This window comes from Salvelinus alpinus, chromosome 7 (genome assembly GCF_045679555.1).
Source record: "Salvelinus alpinus chromosome 7, SLU_Salpinus.1, whole genome shotgun sequence".
Classification (NCBI taxonomy): Eukaryota; Metazoa; Chordata; class Actinopteri; order Salmoniformes; family Salmonidae; genus Salvelinus; species Salvelinus alpinus.
In genome coordinates, this window is record NC_092092.1 from 41,136,356 (window position 1) to 41,155,346 (window position 18,991).

General features: G+C 43.0%; 1 protein-coding gene across 1 annotated transcript; it reads right to left on the reverse strand.

The window, feature by feature from the left end:
* Positions 1 to 3: 3 nt before the first annotated feature.
* LOC139581026 (oxysterol-binding protein-related protein 7-like) lies at positions 4 to 14,797 on the reverse strand. Its single transcript, XM_071410327.1, has 20 exons — positions 14,585 to 14,797; positions 14,197 to 14,337; positions 14,064 to 14,117; positions 13,860 to 13,973; positions 12,355 to 12,516; positions 11,921 to 12,074; positions 7,966 to 8,087; positions 7,381 to 7,479; positions 7,067 to 7,090; positions 5,631 to 5,802; positions 5,435 to 5,526; positions 5,141 to 5,303; positions 4,240 to 4,523; positions 3,820 to 3,957; positions 3,651 to 3,714; positions 3,433 to 3,511; positions 3,039 to 3,334; positions 2,056 to 2,182; positions 1,747 to 1,869; positions 4 to 1,583 (listed from the first exon to the last, which is right to left on the reverse strand). Exons 1-20 carry the CDS (start codon positions 14,723 to 14,725, stop codon positions 1,475 to 1,477), a joined length of 2,658 nt encoding a protein of 885 aa, XP_071266428.1. The 5' UTR covers positions 14,726 to 14,797; the 3' UTR covers positions 4 to 1,474.
* Positions 14,798 to 18,991: the final 4,194 nt, after the last annotated feature.

Genomic DNA, 18,991 nt, shown 5'->3' on the forward strand with positions numbered 1-18,991 from the left:
TGTTTGGTTTGATATCTCATTGAATGTAAATACAAACTATTGAATAATAGCCATATATCCATTGTACTGTATATTACACATGTTGATATTAAGTCTAGTTTGATTTTAATTTGATTATACTCATAATTCACCATTATAAAAAGTACCTTAAAGCAGATTAATTATGATGAATACAGTACATTCAGTTCCCACTCAACCAGTTTCGACTTGGTAACCCCTTTCATGAGAAATATCTTTAATCATCACAATAGCATTATTAGTGTTAACTAAAATCACAAATCAAAAGCACAACACTTACATTATAAAAAGTAATTTATGTGCAAGCTAGATGACATAGAGAGAGACAAGTTATAGGTTACATTCCCATGTCAAATTGTTTGACTTACTAAAATTAACTCTTGTAAAAGAGAGGTATTTAATACACTAGTGCCACTGAAATAAATATGATTCAACAATAATTCATAAAGGGTCGTATCTTAACTTAAGATCCACTCACGTAACTAAGAATCATGCCTAGATTTCTTTGGGAGATTTATGTGAAAATGTTGAGTGATGAAACACAAAAATCGAGTTAGGATTCAGCCCAGAGAGTATAAAATACACATTTCAAAATATACAATCTCTGAAGATTAGTCCACAGTAAATGTTTTCTTGACCTGAGCAAATGAACCGCACACTTCCACCCCTCGAGGCCGCTCAAACTCAAACTCTGGACCGTGAAGCCAGTTCCACTGCTTGTTTTCATTGATCCCCTCTAATCAGGGACTGATTTAGACCTGGCACACCTAGTGGTTGCAATTAATTATCAGGTAGAACAGAAAACCAGCAAGCTCCGGACCTCGTAGGGCAAGAGTTGAATACCCCTGCTCTAGACAGTGTTTCTCAACTCGAGTCCTCCAGTACCCCCAAACAGCATACGTTTTTGTTGTTGCCCCGGACTAACTCACCTGATTCAACTCATTCAGGGCTTTGATGATTAGTTGACAAGTTGAGTCAGGTGTGCAGAAATGTGTATTTTTGGGGTATTCGAGTACTGGAGTTGGGAAACACTGCTCTGGACAGCAAATGCATCTTGATAGAAGAACAAAAATGTACACAAACAATAGGGAATGATCGTAACTACATTGCAGTGGACCATACAAGTACCAGTAGAAATGCATTAGAAAAATGAACAAAGTCTCTCTTTATCCTTCTCAGGTGATGGATGCTACACTTTCAGGGAATTCTGGGAACTATTTTCAACTTGACTGTTCACTGTTGACTGTTCAGTGGATCCAAGTAGTTTCCAGACTTTCCTGGAAGTTTCCTTTGTCTTGGGAGTGCATATATGGTGATGATAGAAGGTGGGCTTCTCAGGACAGTTCATCCATGCCTTCATCAAATCCCACCACGTATCCTCTGGGTTTCAATACAGACTTGGGTCATTTTTGTCATTTGATTCTCTCAGGCCACCAAATGGCCCCCGTGCGTTTCTTCACCATAGTTCCAGGTTGTTTGTGTTAGCAAACCCCGGGTTCTCTCTGAATTTCCAATAGGTTCCGTTGGTCAGCCACACATCCCTCCCAGAGGAATCCACAGCTTTCCTGAATATGGAAAATGAACAGAAAATGTAAATCACTGAAAGCATACCTTGAAGTTAGGGCTACAAAACTGTATTTTTTTGGTGAAGTATTATCCTCGACATAAGACGACACACTGATTGTTATTGCTTCAGTATCACTGAAGGCTAAAAGAGCAGGGACTTACTTGAAGAAGCGTGGCTTGTGCTCTTGTCCTTTCTTAGCCAGTTGTTTCCTCCGCTCCCTCTGCACGTCCTCCACTTCTTCTTTAAACTTATCACAATCATCCACCCTCCCATTCTCCAGCATCCTGAGGAAAAGTAAAACCTCATAAAACAACGCTCCAGTTCATCGAACCTATCACATCGTATCTACAAGTCAGGCCCTGAATATTTCCTGGTTCAAAAATGTAAGGCCCTATCAATATAAAAACATGATTTGTAAAATTGTTTAATAATGAATCAAGCCCTCCACGGACCATTGAGGCACCACTCACCTCTGGTCAGGGCGAAGGCGTGAGTCTGTGGGGGGCAGAAGAGGCTTCAAGCCTGGGGTGAGCTCATTCAGCTCCAGTGCGAAGTTGGAAAAGCCGTAATACAGGCAGTAGTCCTTGGGCTGGGGATCTGCACAGTGAAAGAAGCCAATGAGGTGAGCTACAATAATGAGCTGATGTAACCACAGTCTCAAACCACAATGGCTTTAGTTAGCATACCACTAACCACCTTATCATGCTGAAACATGAGGTGATGTCGGTGGATGGATGGCACGACAATGGGCCTCAGGATCACGTCACGGTATCTCTGTGCATTCAAATTTCCATCGATAAAATGCATTGTCTGTAACTGATGCCTGCCCATACCATAACCCCACCGCCACCATGGGGCACTCAGTTCACAACGTGAACCAGCAAACCGCTAGCCCACATGATGCCATACACGCTGTCTGCCTTCTTCCCGGTACAGTTGAAACCGGGATTCATCCCTGAAAAGCACACTTTTCCAGCGTGCCAGTGGCCATCGAAGGTGAGCGTTTGCCCACTGAGGTCGGTTACGACGCCGAACCGCAGTCAGGTCAAGACCCTGATGAGGATGGCGAGCACACAGATGAGCTTCCCTGAGACGGTTTATGACAGTTTGTGCAGAAATTCTTCGGTCGTGCAAAGTCCCAGTTTCATCAGCTGTCGTGGTTACACGTGGTAACAGCTCTGGTGGACATTCCTGCAGTCAGCATTTTAATTGCATGCTCCCTCAAAACTTGAGACATCTGTGGCATTGGGTTGTGTGACAAAACTGCACCTTTAGAATGACCTTTTACAACTTGGTCTTTCTAAATAGGCTTCCTACATACTAAATATTTTTAATCAATGGGCATCGAACATAATGAGTCCAATTTTCTTTTACAGGAGAAATAAAGCCCTTATAGAAGATTTATGTTTTAAACTCTCTTTGAGTTTTTTCCTTGTGTGGGTGGGATACTCACTTGGCTTCCAGATACACTGCGGAGTGGGAAAAGTGTCACAGAAGATGCCCTCATGCCACAACCCCCCAAACCGGTGGATAACACTCCCAGTCTGGTCCAGCACAGTGCCCTGCACCTCGTTGTTGTTGGTGTCCGACCCCCAATAGCGGGACTTGACAAAGGTGATCTTACAGGTGCATGCGTTGCTGTTGAGGTTACGGATGATAACCTCCCCATAGTGCTCCAGGTAGCGCTGCTGGCTCAGGACATTATGGACACAGGTCACTACTTTGTTCCACTCATAGTGGTCCCCGAACCTGTAAGAGTGATTGAAGGTAGAGCATTTCACATTTTCATTTCTAACAGCTTGAGAGAGCAGATAGTAAAGAAATGGCCACCAGGACCAAACAATTACCTTGGGAGAGTGACGTTCACCATCCCTGTTGGCATGATCTCCAGTGACTTTCCCCAGAACTTATTCTTCCACCGCTGGTCTGTTCAGGTGACATAAATATGTTGTGTTCCATGAGAAACATTATTGATAAAAATGTGCGATAGTATAGTTACAAAAAAAATCTTAAAATGGTTCAAGACAAATGTTAAGACGCTTATTTTATAATCAAGAAATCTCACCCTGCCACAAGGAGAAGTTATCTGAGTCTGCGTGACATGCAGAGATGGGGGGATGGTGGCAAACCTGATGAAAGACACTAATGGTTTAGTCTGAATCTGACAGAACTAGTCTGACCTGGTCACTCGTCATTTCTGCTGAGGGATGTCAGAGAAGGTTCAGTCCTCCTACCTGCTCACTGATGTAGCGGAAGCCCTTGTCCTCTCTCAGACATTCATAGGTCTCCCCCAGGAGTGGATTAAAGGGCTTGTAGCGGTTGCGGTAGTGAGCCGTGGCATAACCAGAGATGGCAAAGGCACCAATGTAGACCTGCACAAGAACAGAGAAACACCTTCAGTCTTCTAATCTAACATACTGCAGCTGTCGTTACGTGGTTTCGTTTCAATCCTGAGGCTCAATGTATACTGTATTCTAGCATATACCTTTGACAGAATGGAAAATCTTTATCATAGTTTATTGATGTGAAAAAATGCTGCTACTTTGAGCACTTTCCCATTCAGTGTCTTTAAGATGTATCTAAAAGCCGTACATCCTTTGCGTTACCAAATTTTGAAGACACATACTTTAATGTATATTTTTATTTTTATTTACCATCCTCTGGTAGGGGTCCTGTGTGTTGTTGGCAGTGTCGAGCAGCTCGGAGTACTCCAGCTCCTCACACAGTCTTTGTATCAGGTTGATGGGCTCGTTGAGAGCTGCAGGCATGGAGACACGGGACAGGTCCTTGCCTATATTGTTGTAGAGGATCTGCATCAGGCCCACATGGGCATTCTCTGGGCAGTGGGCAGGCAGAGTGGTACGGCGGCCGGTGTTCTTGGGCACGACGCTGTTGGGAGCCTTAGAGATGCTGGCACGGTACTCACGAGTGGCCGAAGCTGTGGGGAAAATGTATAAATGTTTCAATACATTGAAAAACAACATATTTATTTATTTATTTATTTTACCCCCTTTTTCTCCCCAACTTCGTGATTTACGATCCTGTCTCATCTCTGCAACTCCCCAACGGGATCGGGAGAGGCGAAGGTCTAGTCATGCGTCCCCCGAAACATGACTCACCAAGCCGCGCTTCTTTACACCCGCTCGCTTAACCCGGAAGCCAGCTGCACCAATGTGTCGGAGGAAACACCGTTCAACTGACGACCTAAGTCAGCCTGCAGGCGTCCGGCCCACCACAAGGAGTCGCTAGATCGCGATGAGCCAAGTAAAGCCCCCCCGGCCAAACCCTCCCCTAACCCGGACGACACTGGGCCAATTGTACGCCGCCCTATGGGACTCCCGGTCATGGATCGAACCCCAGGCTGTAGTGACGCCGCAACACTGAAAAACTACTTCTAATTGATATGTGTGTGTGTGTGTGTGTGTGTGTGTGTGTGTGTGTGTGTGTGTGTGTGTGTGTGTGTGTGTGTGTGTGTGTGTGTGTGTGTGTGTGTGTGTGTGTGTGTGTGTGTGTGTGTGTGTGTGTGTGTGTGTGTGTGTGTGTGTTCACGCTCACCATGGCCCTCCTCAGGTTCAGAGTTGCTGGTGGTCCTGTCGCTCAGACCAGACTCGTCAGACTCAGAGGAGCTCCCATTCAGGACGTCGTCACTCGCATCAAAATACTCTGCTGCAGAGTCTGTCACTGAGGGCGTGCGGCGGGACTGGTTCCCAGATGCAGTCTAAAGAGAGGGGAAGAGTGACGAACAATAGACACCATGAGAAAGACCGCAAAACAGACAGAATCGGGAGGAAAAGCACTCATAGGTCTATTGTAAACCAAACCTGTCTCCATGAAGGTGTGTACCCTCACCTCAGCCAGTGTGGTTGATTGGTGGTAAGTGTCCTGCAGTCTCTGACGCTCCTGGGCCAAGGCCTCATGCACAGACTTGAGGGACGTGTGCACTGATGGGGACAGGAAAATCAAGATATACACATTTAGCATCAGTAGTAACAATAACACCTGAAGGCAAAATGTGTTAGTGTGTGTGTGTGTATTTGGCTCTGACCTCTTTGGGACAAAGTACAGATGTCCTGCTGGATCTTCTTGCCTTCAGCGGAGGTGTTGGTGGGAGGGGACAGCTGGGAGCAGACGTAGTCTGGGATGGAGGGTACATAGTCTGGGAGGGAGGGGACAGACGCACCCAGTTGGGAAGAGCTGTTCAGGTGACTGGAGGACAGCTACAAAATTGAGGAATGGTGAAGAATGAAAAAGTAGAACAAACAGAATAACCATTTTCTACAGTAGTTGTCAGTCACTGATTCCCCACATTACAGAGATGTTAAATATGTTTAAATGTAGATGGAAAAGGAAGGAGAGCTGTGTAAAAGCCATGCAATATAACTACTATGGAAGGCTAAAAGCTAGCGTCAAGTTCTAGGAGCATGTATGTCCTACAAGGTTTTAGCCAAAACAAATGTCTTATTTCTCAAACTTTTATCACAACTACAACATGCAAACTTCCATCTGATAGCAGTGTTTACTGTAAATCGTTGCTTTACTCTGTCCCTAAAGTTACATCTGATTTGATGTTTTTTTTAATTATTTTTTAATTATTTTTTTTTTAATCTTTATTTTAACAGGGAAAACAGACTGAGACCTGGATCTCTTTTACGGCTGTGCCCTGTGTAAACATGTTGACATGTACAGTTTTAGACATACAGACAAGAACATTTCAAAACATACACAATTCAACAGAAACAATCACAGACAACATCATATTGATCCTCCATAAGCATTTTAAAATGGGCAAGGGACACCAGAGTGTCTAACTTAAGTTGGATCTGCAGTTTGTTCCATGAATAAGGTGCAAAGGAACTGAAGGCAGTCCTACCCAACTCTGTGGAGACCGCAGGAGTCTCTAATGTAATCCACATCTGTGATCTGGTTTTAAAATTAGTACATCTTGTGGAAATTAATGATGATATATATGGAGGTAGTTTTAAAAGAAGTGCTTTATAAATAAACAAGAGAGCATGTTGCTCTCGCCTCACAGATAGAGAGACCCAACCCACATGTTGATATAGGATACAGTGATGAGTTCTGTAACTATCACCCGTGATAAACCTGAGTGCACAATGGTAAATAGCATCCAGTGGTTTTAATGTGTTTGCCGATGCATGCATATAGATAATATCACCATAATCTAAAACGGACATAAAAGTAGCCTGCACAATTTTTTTCCTATTTACAGAGGACAGACAAGCCCTGTTTCTGTAAAGGAATCCTATCTTGAATTTGAGCTTTTTTCCCAATTCAGTAACATGTTTTTTAAAAGAAAGCCTATCATCTAACCATACCCCTAAGTATTTATATGTTACTTTCCATTGTAAACAAATATACCCCTTTGTCTATATTTGACTGTCTGGACAACATGGAAGAGCTAAATTAGGACTAGTTGTTCCATGCTTTGGCAGTCTGCCTAGTGTCATAGTCGGGACTCACCGATTTTGTAATCCCACGAAAAGGCTTTGGATTAAAAAGAAGCCTAAAAGTTATCAGGGGATTGGGTTGGCTAATACACAAAAGCAACATATTATATTCATAACAGATTGGTTAGTGGTACACAATCACCTTTAGGAATTTCAGGATTTGGGGGATTTAAAAATATCTGCACATTAGTACCAAATCCATTGGAAAATTCACTGGAACAATATCCATAAATCAAAACTAAAAGGTGAGTCGAAAATGTTCCTAAATCACCTTCACATTTAATCTAAGAACCACAGCTAAAACCAAATGCTTGAAACGTTACAAACCTGTCTTACCATTCCGAGGGCCTCCACTCTTGACATTGTGCGTGAGTGACCCCATATCTTGCCAGACCTGGACTTCTTGGGTTTCTCAAGGGAAAGATTCTTGGTGGAATTAAAAAACAGACTCAGCTTAAATCACTGAGCAGGCATCCCATTGTGCACAGACATGAATTCAACGTGAAATCAACCCAAAATTGCACTCTGTCATCTGTCATTGGATTTAGTAGTTGGGTGAAAAAAATATGAAATTCCCTTTTCAACGTCATCACGTTGAATGTTTTGGTTGAAATGGCGTGGAAACATTGTTGATTCAACCAGTTTTTGCCCAGTGGTATAAGCCAGTTGTCTCATTACATTACTAAATTCAAGCATGTCTCACACCCTTGTCCTGCAACTCACTGGTATGCCCATGTTCCAAAGTCACCCCTAGCCCCTTGGGAAAATGTGTAGACATGAAACATCTGGATAAGTGTTGATATTTGATCCTAGCCCATGAGATGTCTGGGGTGGAACCATTACCACATTGCTAAACCTATCCTAGGAAGTTTTGGTTTGGCACCGGGCCGTAACGGTGTTGCTTCATCTCACCTGCATGCTGATGATGCGCTGCAGCTCTCCATTGGTGAAGGCTTGCTGCCCCCCCTCCAGTGACTGCAGCCTCTGGACCAGCCGGTTCAGCTCAGACAGGTCCAACTGACAACAGTTCAGCTCTGCAAAAACAATACAGATGCTGTTAGGCCAGGTCCAAGAACAATTCTACTGGGGAGTTAAGACCTGGACAAAAACACTTGTATCTCCTAACTGTGGTCGTCCGTGAAGTACCATTCAGGAGAATTAGGAGCTAGAGATATTGTTTGCATGAGTACAAAAAAATCCTATATTTATACATTTGGCAGAATGGCGTCGAAGGAGATGGCTGCCGTTTTACGATCCCATAACCAATCGTGCTATTGTGGATGTTTTTTTGCGTTATTTGTAACTTATTTTGTACATAATGTTTCCGCCACCATGTCTTATGACCGAAAAGAGCTTCTAGACATCAGGACAGCGATTACTCACCCCGTACTGGAGGAATACTTTTTCTTCAATAAGTCGGACGGGAAGGGTTTACTTCAGACGCCCGACAAGGCCCTCTTCCCCGTCATTCGCAGGAGAAAGAGACGGAGGTATCGGGGACGAAGGTCCGGGTGCCTTGTAAAGGATCCGTTGCAGAGAGGGTAATCTACCTTTATCATCAGTCCTATTAGCCAACGTACAATCAATTGATAATAAAATAGATGAACTACGATCACGTATATCCTACCAACGGGACATTAAAAACTGTAATATCTTAAGTTTCACCGAGTCATGGCTGAACAACGACATGAATAACATACAGCTGGCGGGTTTTAAGCTTTTTCGGCCGGATAAAACAGTGGCCTCTGGTAAGACAAGGGGTGGTGGTCTATGTATATTTGTAAACAACAGCTGGTGTACGAAATCTAAGGAAGTCTCAAGGTTTTGCTTGCCTGAGGTAGAGTATCTCATGATAAGCTGTAGACCACACTATTTACCAAGAGAGTTCACATCTGTATTTATTGTAGCTGTCTATGTACCACTACAAACCGATGCTGGCACTAAGACCGCACTCAATGAGCTGTATTTGGCCATAAGCAAACAGGAAAATGCTAATCCAAAGGCTGCGCTCCTAGTGGCCGAGGATTTTAATGCAGGGAAACTCAAATCCGTTTTACCTATTTTCTACCAGCATGTTAAATGTGCAACCAGAGGGAAAAAACTCTAGACCACCTTTACTCCACACACAGAGATGCATACAAAGCTCTCCCTCGCCCTCCATCTGGTAAATCTGACCATAAATCTATCCTCCTGATTCCTGCTTACAAGCAAAAACTAAAGCAGGAAGCACCAGTGACTCGGTCAATAAGAAAGTGGTCAGAAGAAGCAGATGCTAAGCTACAGGACTGTTTTTCTAGTACAGACTGGAATATGTTCCGGGATTCTTCCGATGGCATTGAGGAGTACACCACATCAGTCACTGGCTTCATCAATAAGTGCATCGATGATGTCGTCCTCACAGTGACCGTATGGACATACCCCAACCAGAAGCCATGGATTACAGTCAACATCCACACTGAGCTAAAGGGTAGGGCTGCCGCTTTCAAGGAGCGGGACTCTAACCCGGAAGCTTATAAGAAATCCCACTATGCCCTCCGACAAACCATCAAACATGCAAAGCGTCAATACAGGACTAAGATTGAATCGTACTACACCGGCTCCAACGCTTGTGGGATGTGGAAGGGCTTGCAAACTATTACAGACTACAAATGGAAGGACAGCCGCGAGCTGCCCAGTGACACAAGCCTACCAGACGTGCTAAATCACTTCTATGCTCGCCTCGAGGCAAGTAACACTAAAGCATGCATGAGAGCATCAGCTGTTCTGGACGACTGTGTGATCACGTTCTCCATAGTCGATGCGAGTCAGACCTTTAAACAGGTCAACATTCACAAGGCCACAGGGCCAGACGGATTACCAGGACGTGTACTTTATGCATTTGCTGACCAACTGGCAAGTGTCTTCACTGACATTTTCAATATGTCCCTGATTGAGTCTGTAATACCAACATGTTTCAAGCAGATCACCACAGTTCCTGTGCCCAAGAACACAAAGGTAACCTGCCTTAATGACTACCGACCCGTAGCACTCACCTCTGTAGCCATGACGTGCTTTTAAAGGCTGTCATGGCTCACATCAACACTATTATCCCAGAAACCCTAGACCCACTCCAATTTGCATACCACCGCAACAGATCCACAGATGATGCAATTTCTTTCCCACCTGGACAAAAGGAACACCTATGTGAGAATGCTATTCATTGACTACAGCTCAGCGTTCAACACCATAGTGCACTCAAAGCTCATCATTAAGCTAAGGACCTTGGGACTAAACACCTCCCTCTGCAACTGGATCCTGTACTTCCTGACGGGCCGCCCCAGGTGGTAAGGGTAGGCAACAACACATGTGCAACACTGATCCTCAATACTGGGCTCCTTAGTGGTGCGTGCTCAGTCCCCTTCTGTACTCCCTGTTCACTCATGACTGCATGGCCAGGCACAACTCCAACACCATTATCAAGTTTGCCGATGGTAGGCCTGATCACCAACATCAATAAGACAACCTATAGGGAGGAGGTCAGAGACCTGTCCGTGTGGTGCCAGGACAACATCCTCTCCCTCAACGTGATCAAGACAAAGGAGATGATTGTGTACTACAGGAAAAGGAGGACCGAGCACACCCCATTCTCATCGACGTGCTGCAGTGGTTGAGAGCTTAAAGCAGATTGAGAGCTTAAAGTTCCTTGGTGTCCACATCACCAACAAACTATCATGGTCCGAACACACTAAGACAGTTGTGAAGAGGGCACGACAAAGCCTATTTCCCCTCAGGAGACTGAAAAGATTTGGCATGGGATTTGGCATCCTCAAAAGGTTCTACAGCTGCGCCATCGAGAGCGTCCTGACTGGTTGCATCACTGCCTGGTATGGCAACTGCTCGGCCTCCGACCGCAAGGTACTACAGAGGGTAGTGCGTATGGCCCAGTACATCACTGGTGCCAAGTTTCCTGCCATCCAGGACCTCTATACCAGGCAGTGTCAGAGGAAGGCCCAAGCGGTACCGGAGTGCCAAGTCTATGTCCAAAAGACTTCTTAACAGCTTCTACCCCCAAGCCATAAGACTCGTGAACAGCTAATCAAAGGACTACCCAGACCCCTCTTTTACGCTGCTGCTACTCTCTGTTTATTATCTATCATGTACATATTACCTCAATTACCTCGACTAACCGGTGCTCCCACACATTGACTCTGTACCGGTACCCTCTGTATATAGCCTCACTATTGTTATTTTACTCCTTCTGTTTAATGATTTGTTACATTTATTTTCTATTTTTTACTTAACACTTTTTTTCTTAAAACTTCTTAAAGTATTGTTGGTTAAGGGCTTGTAAATAAACATTTCACTGTAAGGTCTACACTTGTTGTATTTGGCGCATGTGACAAATACCATTTTTTTTAAATATATTTGAAAGCCCTAACAAACAATTTTTTAAATATATATTTTACCATTATTTAACTAGGCAAGTCAGTTAAAAACTCTACAGGATCGGTGTCCCCCCTGCGGGACGGTTGAGCTAACGTGCGCTAATGTGATTAGCATGACGTTGTAAGTAACAAGAACATTTCCCAGGACAAAGACATATCTGATATGGGTAGAAAGCTTAAATTCTTGTTAAAAACAAATTCTTATTTACAATGACGCCCTACACCGGCAAAACCTGGACGACACTGGGCCAATTGTGCGCCGCCCTATGGGACTCCCAATCACGGCCGGTTGTGATACAGTCTGGATTTGAACCAGGGTGTCTGTAGTGACACCTCAAGCACTGAGATGCAGTGCCTTAGACCGCTGCGCTACTCGGGAGCCCTGAGTGTATATAACTATAACATATTGGGTGTACTTTGTATACAAGATAAGAGTGCAGTACCTTCAGCACAGCTGTCTGGGTCATGAGTCTGTTGTAACCAGGCTGACACCTTCCCATTCACCCCAGGGTTGACCGAGGGAAACTCTGACAGTGTTGGTGCAGCTATCTCACCCATGTAAGAGCCTGTAGTGCTTTGGTAGTGTTGGTAGGAAGACTGGTATACGGACGAGAGAGAGACGGACAGACAGAGACAGACAGAGACAGACAGACAGACAGACAGACAGACAGACAGACAGACAGACAGACAGACAGACAGACAGACAGACAGACAGACAGACAGACAGACAGACAGACAGACAGACAGACAGACAGACAGACAGACAGACAGACAGACAGACAGACAGACAGACAGACAGAGAAGAAAGAGAATCAATACAAAACTATGAACCACCATCACTGCCAACAGAGACTGGATCTCTACAAAGAGAATTTACCACGTCCTGCATGCCGTTCCGCTGTGCTAGTCCAGCCACACTGGTGCCCTGGGACAAGGCCTGGAGGAAGCCATTGTGCACTTGAGCAGCCTCGTTCTTCTTGAACATGCGATGGGCACTCAGCTTGGTCACCCAGATGTAGAACAGGTCATGACTCTTGGCCTAGGAGACGAAAGAACAGGAAGAGTGGTGTCAAGTTCATTTGAATTACTACAGGCATCTAAAAGTAATCCCAAAAAGATAATCCAACTCAACTGTTCTTCAAATTAACCTTGGACAATACTCAACTTAGTTTATTAAGTTATTTAATCATAATGTACACTGCCGTTCAAAAGTTGTGGGTCACTGAGCAATGTCCTTGTTTTTGAAAGAAAAGCACACTTTTTGTCTGTTAAAATAACATAGAATTGATCAGAAACACAGTGTAGACATTGTTAATGTTGTAAATGACTATTGTAGCTGAAAACGTCAGATTTCTTTATGGAATATCTGTATAGGCGTACAGAGGCCCATTATCAGCAACCATCACTTCTGTGTTCCAGACGCGTCACAAGTCCTCAACTGGCAGCTTCATTAAATAGTACCAGCAAAACACCAGTCTCAACGTCAACAGTGAAGAGGCGAATCTGGGATGTTGGCCTTCTAGGCAGAGCTGCAAAGAAAAAGCCATATCTCAGACTGGCCAACAAAAAATTAAGATGGGCAAAAGAACACAGACACTGGACAGAGGAACTCTGAGTCGGAGTCGCCTCTTCACTCATCCCGGAGTCGCCTCTTCACGTTGAGACTGGTGTTTTGCTGGTACTATTTAATGAAGCTGCTAATTGAGGACTTGTGAGGCGTCTGTTTCTCAAACTAAACACTATAATGTACTTATCCTCTTGCTCAGGGCCTCCCACTCCTCTTTCTATTCTGGTTAGAGCCAGTGTGTGCTGTTCTGTGAAGGAAGTAGTATATAGCGTTGTACGAGATCTTCAGTTTCTTGGCAATTTCTCGCATGGAATAGCCTTCATTTCTCAGAACTAGAATAAACTGATGAGTTTCAGAAGAAAGTTATTTGTTTCTGGCCATTTTGAGCCTGTAATCGAACCAACAAATGCTGATGCTCCAGATACTCAACTAGTCTAAAGAAGGACAGTTTTATTGCTTCTTTAATCAGAACAACAGTTTCAGCTGTGCTAACATAATTGCAAAAGGGTTTTCTAATGATCAATTAGCCTTTTAAAATGATAAACTTGGATTAGCAAGCACAACGTGTTTGGTTGCTGATAATGGGCCTATGTACACCTATGTAGATATTCCATAAAAAAATCTCCCGTTTCCAGCTACAATAGTCATTTACAACATTAACAATGTCTACACTGTATTTCTGATCAATTTTATGACAATTTTTTTTTTTTTTTCTTTCAAAAACAAGGACATCACTAAGTGACCCCAAACTTTTGAATGGTAGTGTATGTAGCATAGTCAACAAGCTAAAATAAGGTAAAAGGGACGGGGCATACCTTCATGTGATATAGAATGTCTCCTGCATCCAAATTGATACGATTGGATTTCTTGTTGATTGACATGACTGCAAGGCTGACATCTAATGAACCATGGAGCTTTCCCCTTGTGATCTTTAAAGTAAAAAATAAGTGCTTTCCATTATTAATGGGGAGATTTTCATAATTGAACTAAAATATATAATTAAGGGAATGTGCACTTACATCTTGTTGGGTTTTGGAATATCGCAAGATCCCTGTTTCCAACACAAAGTACCTCTGAAAGTAGGATAAACACATGAATTAAGGCCAAAATGAACTAATTTCCAAAATAGTGATGAATGGACAGTTTGCTGACCTTGTGCCAGCCTTTCAGGGGCCATTTTCTCCTCTTGAGGAGGTATCCTTCACAGATGCCTGGGATGGTCAGGTCCGGGGGGTTGTCACCTGACGTCACGTCCACCTGAAGGTCGTCCATCACCTCCCAATCTTTAATGTTCTGAGGGTGAGACAACACCATACCAGACACATCAACAACCATCTAGAGACAGTCCTGTTGTTTGTGAAATGTTAACATCCAGTTTGAAGTTTTGTTTGGATATTTGATATTTAAACAAGTGCAGGATGGGCCTAAAACTCCTAGAATTTAATTCATTCTGTCAGTGACTGTAAATGTGTTGATTGTTTATTGAATTTGTTGATGTTGTGTCATTGTGACTCTCTCTTGGTGGAAGAGACATACTCACCCGGGAGTGACGGGAGGAGGCAGTGCTACTGCTCCGAGAGTGGGTGGGCTTGTTGCAGGTGGGAGGGGTCTTCTCCAGGCCACTCATCAGCGATTGGCTGCGGTTGAGCGTGGCCCCGTAAGGATTTTGAAATGATTCCATTTTTGAAATTATGTCAGGCTTCCCTCCCTTGTGTTATTGGTAGATTTTTCCAGTGAGACTGTCCTGCTACAAACTCCCTGTCATCTCAGGAGGGTATGGGTCTGAGAAAGAAAGTAAACACATGAAACGTGAGCAATAATCAAACAACCTTTACAGGGGGGAAAAACGATGACTTATGAGGACAACACAGACACTGTACGTGGAAGGTTTTGAAATAGTTGTTATTCAAGAGGATCTCAATGGCATCTCAACAGAGCTGCATTCTTGGCCGGAAAAGAAAAAGAACACTAAAATCCTATGCACCCTTACCCCAGAGGTGTCCAACACTCCCGAACACTGACACGAATCTGTCAAACAAACTAAACTTCGGAGAACTTGAGGGGACTCACTCTAATCTGGTTCCCAGAGAGATGCTTCACGTGAACGCATAGCCTAGGCTTACCTGGATCGTACTGGATCTAGCTTGTTCACCTCAGGAACGACTGAATTCTGTCAGGAAACAAATACTCTCTCACTAAAGACAAATCTAGGCAGTGCTATAATTCTGCAATAGTAGCCAGCCTCACCTCAACTTCTGGGGTAGACCAAATGGGTGTGGAAATGGACTTGCGTGTAGCTTTTGTTGAGTAAGTTGCACATTATGAATTGTTAACTGGACAATTGTTTGCTGCAATGATGTGAATAAGAGGCTGAAGAGACTCTTCGCCATGTTTGATTCACAAATCTCTTATCTGAGGTCGTTGCATGAAGATATGAGGCCTGTATTCATAACTTGTCAGCAGGTGTTATTTCTAAAATACTAAAACCACATCAAGGTCTTGGCAAATGGTTTCAATGGGGGCTTGTGACAGAACCTGAGATCCCTCTCAGCCTTGAACTACAGGTATTTGTGCCACTGAGCTATTTAAGATCAATGTCAGATTTCCCATCTAGTGTAACAACCATTTCCATTTCAATATACAGTAAAGGAAGAGCCATGATATCAGAGGCCATTGCCTGTAGGTTGGTAAGAGTTGTGCTCACTTCCTCCCAACAGGCTGGGAATCTGAGAACAGGATTAGTAACCTTCCTTCTAATTGGCTTAGCCAAGTCTTTTTTTTAGCAACACCCCACCTGCACATGCAATAATGACATCACAAGGCAGAGAACACTGAAGCTGGTGGTGACAACAAAACAAAGTTTGAGGCCTATGTATGGGAGTGCTAGGACTATGCTAAAGTTACACATCTACAGCCATCAAAAACACAACAGATGATGTGTATTAGGCTGTGAGGCTGTGTGTCCATGTGCACCCATGCAGGCTTGGCTTGGATTGGTGTTACATGTGATGGTTGAGGACAGAGGTAGGGATGGGTGCCTCTCTGACCTCAGTCAGGAAAGCATGTGGCAGGAACAGGATAATGAGATTTGCTGCTAGCCAAGCTTCAAGCTTGCTTACTCAACACAGAAAAATACCCAATTACAGTGCATGCTCATGCTCTGTGTATTGCCTTGCAAGGCATTTTTAAGCGGGCAATTTATCCATTGGATTATGAATACTATGTGGAGATGTTGAATGCTAGGTGATGTTTATGGTTTACATTTGATCACACCAGCTATCTATACGTTCAAGGGACCACTTCCAACTAACTGAATCAATTTATTTTATTTTGACAGGGAGTCAATGAAGGATGAAGGATATGTCAGTCAAAACAGCCAAATAGGCCTACACGATCTAAACGTGAATCGATTCACAATTGCAAATATACACGTCCTGACGTATGTCGCACCCATAGTAACCTTACTATAAGGTTATTATAGAAAACAAAAAAAATTACGAAAACGAATCATGAAAAAACTATTTAGTAAACTGACATAAAATAATTAACAAACCCGTTTTAAAAACTAAAACTACACTGAAACTATTATCTTTGACTCCAAAACTAACTAAAATAAAGTTAAAATCATGAATTATGTTCGTATACTACATGGACACACCCGGCCTGCACAGCTGTGTAAGGGAAAACTGGAATATAACATTGCGGATAAAGTTTGGAATGACAATTTCATGTGTACGACATCTAAAGAGCTGCATCACTATACTGAGAGCTTTGCCGTCTCTAAAAGGACGATTCACTGTTGGGGTAAGTTTCTCAAAAACAAGTAAAATCTCATAAATGGTGTCTGGACCCTTCTATAACATGCCATTTACATCAAAAATAGAGATTTGGTTGTAAAAAAAAACACAACTTCTCCTTTAGGCCTCGCCTTTTAATGCTTGGTGTTGTTACGGAAATGTACCCACTAATACGATTTACTTTGTGCATCTACGTCATCTCGCTGAGTCTACCTTTATAACTAACCAAACCTATGACCTGACCCATCACCTTATGCATTACTGCCCCACAGTGGCAAGAAGTTAAATCCTTAAAAATACAAAAACGATAGGCCCATAACGGAGTGGCTGCGGTTCCGGATTTTCAGGAACCCGAATTGCTGTTGCTAAAAATACGGAGATTTCTACGCAAGCGGGAACCACTAGTCTACCTCCTTTCAGCTGCTGCTCAGTGCTGTCACTCTGAGTTCACAGATAGAACAAGGAGACAGCTGTTTCACCGTATGTATGGAGTGAGGTGGCACTGGGCCGACATGCTGATGATTTTCTCACCAAAGAAAAGTCAGATCTCAATAAAGTTTTCTATTCCCAAAACTATTATCTGTTGCAAACAGAGCACCCTAAGTTTTGTAGACGTAACCCTTTGCCAAAATGTTGTTTTACAAGGAGTGCAAGGGTGAATTTAGTTATTGTATACGTGCACTTCACAGAGAAGGCGTTCCCTAACAGAAATATGCAAATACGTGCTAGAACACGCCAATAGGATCTCGCTAGCTCATGCTTGGCTCTGCCCACCTCCTCGCTTATTCTGCTCACTATGCTTAATTTACTCCCATTGAAAACGACACAGATGAACTATCTTGGGTTGGTTATAAATATCTTTGGTGACTCCGCTGCCGCTTGAACACAAATCAGTTCGAACAAACTTCCCACTGGGCACAAACTGGTGGAATCAACGTTGTTTCAACGTCATTTGCCAACGTATTGTGGCATGGAATCTACATGGAAATACATTGTACCTTCAAAGGGGAATTAAGAACTATTCTACTGCGCTGATATACTGTGTGCGTTATTTAAGCAATAAGGCCCGAGGGTTGTGGTATATGGCCAATATAACCCCTTATTGCTTAATTCTAAACTGCTTCAGCCCTGAATGCTGATTTGCTGACCGTGGTATACAGTACATTCAGAAAGTACTCAGACCCCTTCACTTTTTCCACATTTTGTTACGTTACAGCCTTATTCTAAAATCGATTAAATAAAAAATAAGGCTCAATCTATACACGATACCCCATAATGACAATGCGAAAACTGTTTTTTTTACATTTTTGCAAATGTATAAAAATAAAAAACGGAATTACATTATTTACATAAGTATTCAGACTGTTTGCTATGAGACTCTTCCTAGAGCTGGCCGCCCGGCCGAACTGAACAATCGGGAGAGAATGGCCTTGGTCAGAGAGGTGACAAAGAACCCGATGGTCACTCTGACAGAGCTCCAGAGTTCCTATGTGGAGATATGAGAACCTTACAGTATAACCATATCTGCATTTTTATATATATAAATCTGCAACATTTTGAAAAACCTGTTTTTGCTTTGTCATTATGGAGTATTTTGTGTAGATTGATGACAAGTTTTTTTTATACATTTTAGAACAAGTCTGTAACATAACAAAATGTGGAAAAAGTCAATGGGTCTGAATACTTTCCGAATGCACTGTATATATTTTTTATTTATATATTTTTTTATTCCGATTTTTCAGGGGGTGCTGCAGCTACTTCCTGTGGCTGTTCCCAGACAGGCAGTTAATAGCGATTTAATGTTTTTTTTTCATTATCATTGCAAACATTGGCTAAACAGGAGGCAAACTGCTGGCTATATGGCGGCATAACTATAAAGATTACATAATCACACAAAACGCTTATTGTTTTGCCCCATTGCAATGTATAGACTGCGTCTTGCTTGTGCCAGCTATGGCAATATCCCTTACAACAGCCTTCATATATTTTTCGGGAACATTGTTAAAAAATATGAGGCAAATATAGGCTACATCATCATATCAATCAAATTGGTTGAGTGTTCAGAAGAGGTTGAGTAGAGAAACGTGAATTTGTGTGCAAAATAATAAATGCGCAGAACGTGACTCGGATCCTTAGATTTGAGAAATCAG

Coding starts and splice junctions, on each gene's coding strand:
- LOC139581026 (XM_071410327.1), bottom strand. CDS start 14,725: ATGGAATCATTTCAAAATCCTTACGGGGCCACGCTCAACCGCAGCCAA. Junction 2,183..3,038: donor GCAGTGTATCTGGAAGCCAA/GTGAGTATCCCA, acceptor TTCACTGTGCAG/ATCCCCAGCCCAAGGACTAC. Junction 1,870..2,055: donor CGCCTTCGCCCTGACCAGAG/GTGAGTGGTGCC, acceptor ACTTTTCCTCAG/GATGCTGGAGAATGGGAGGG.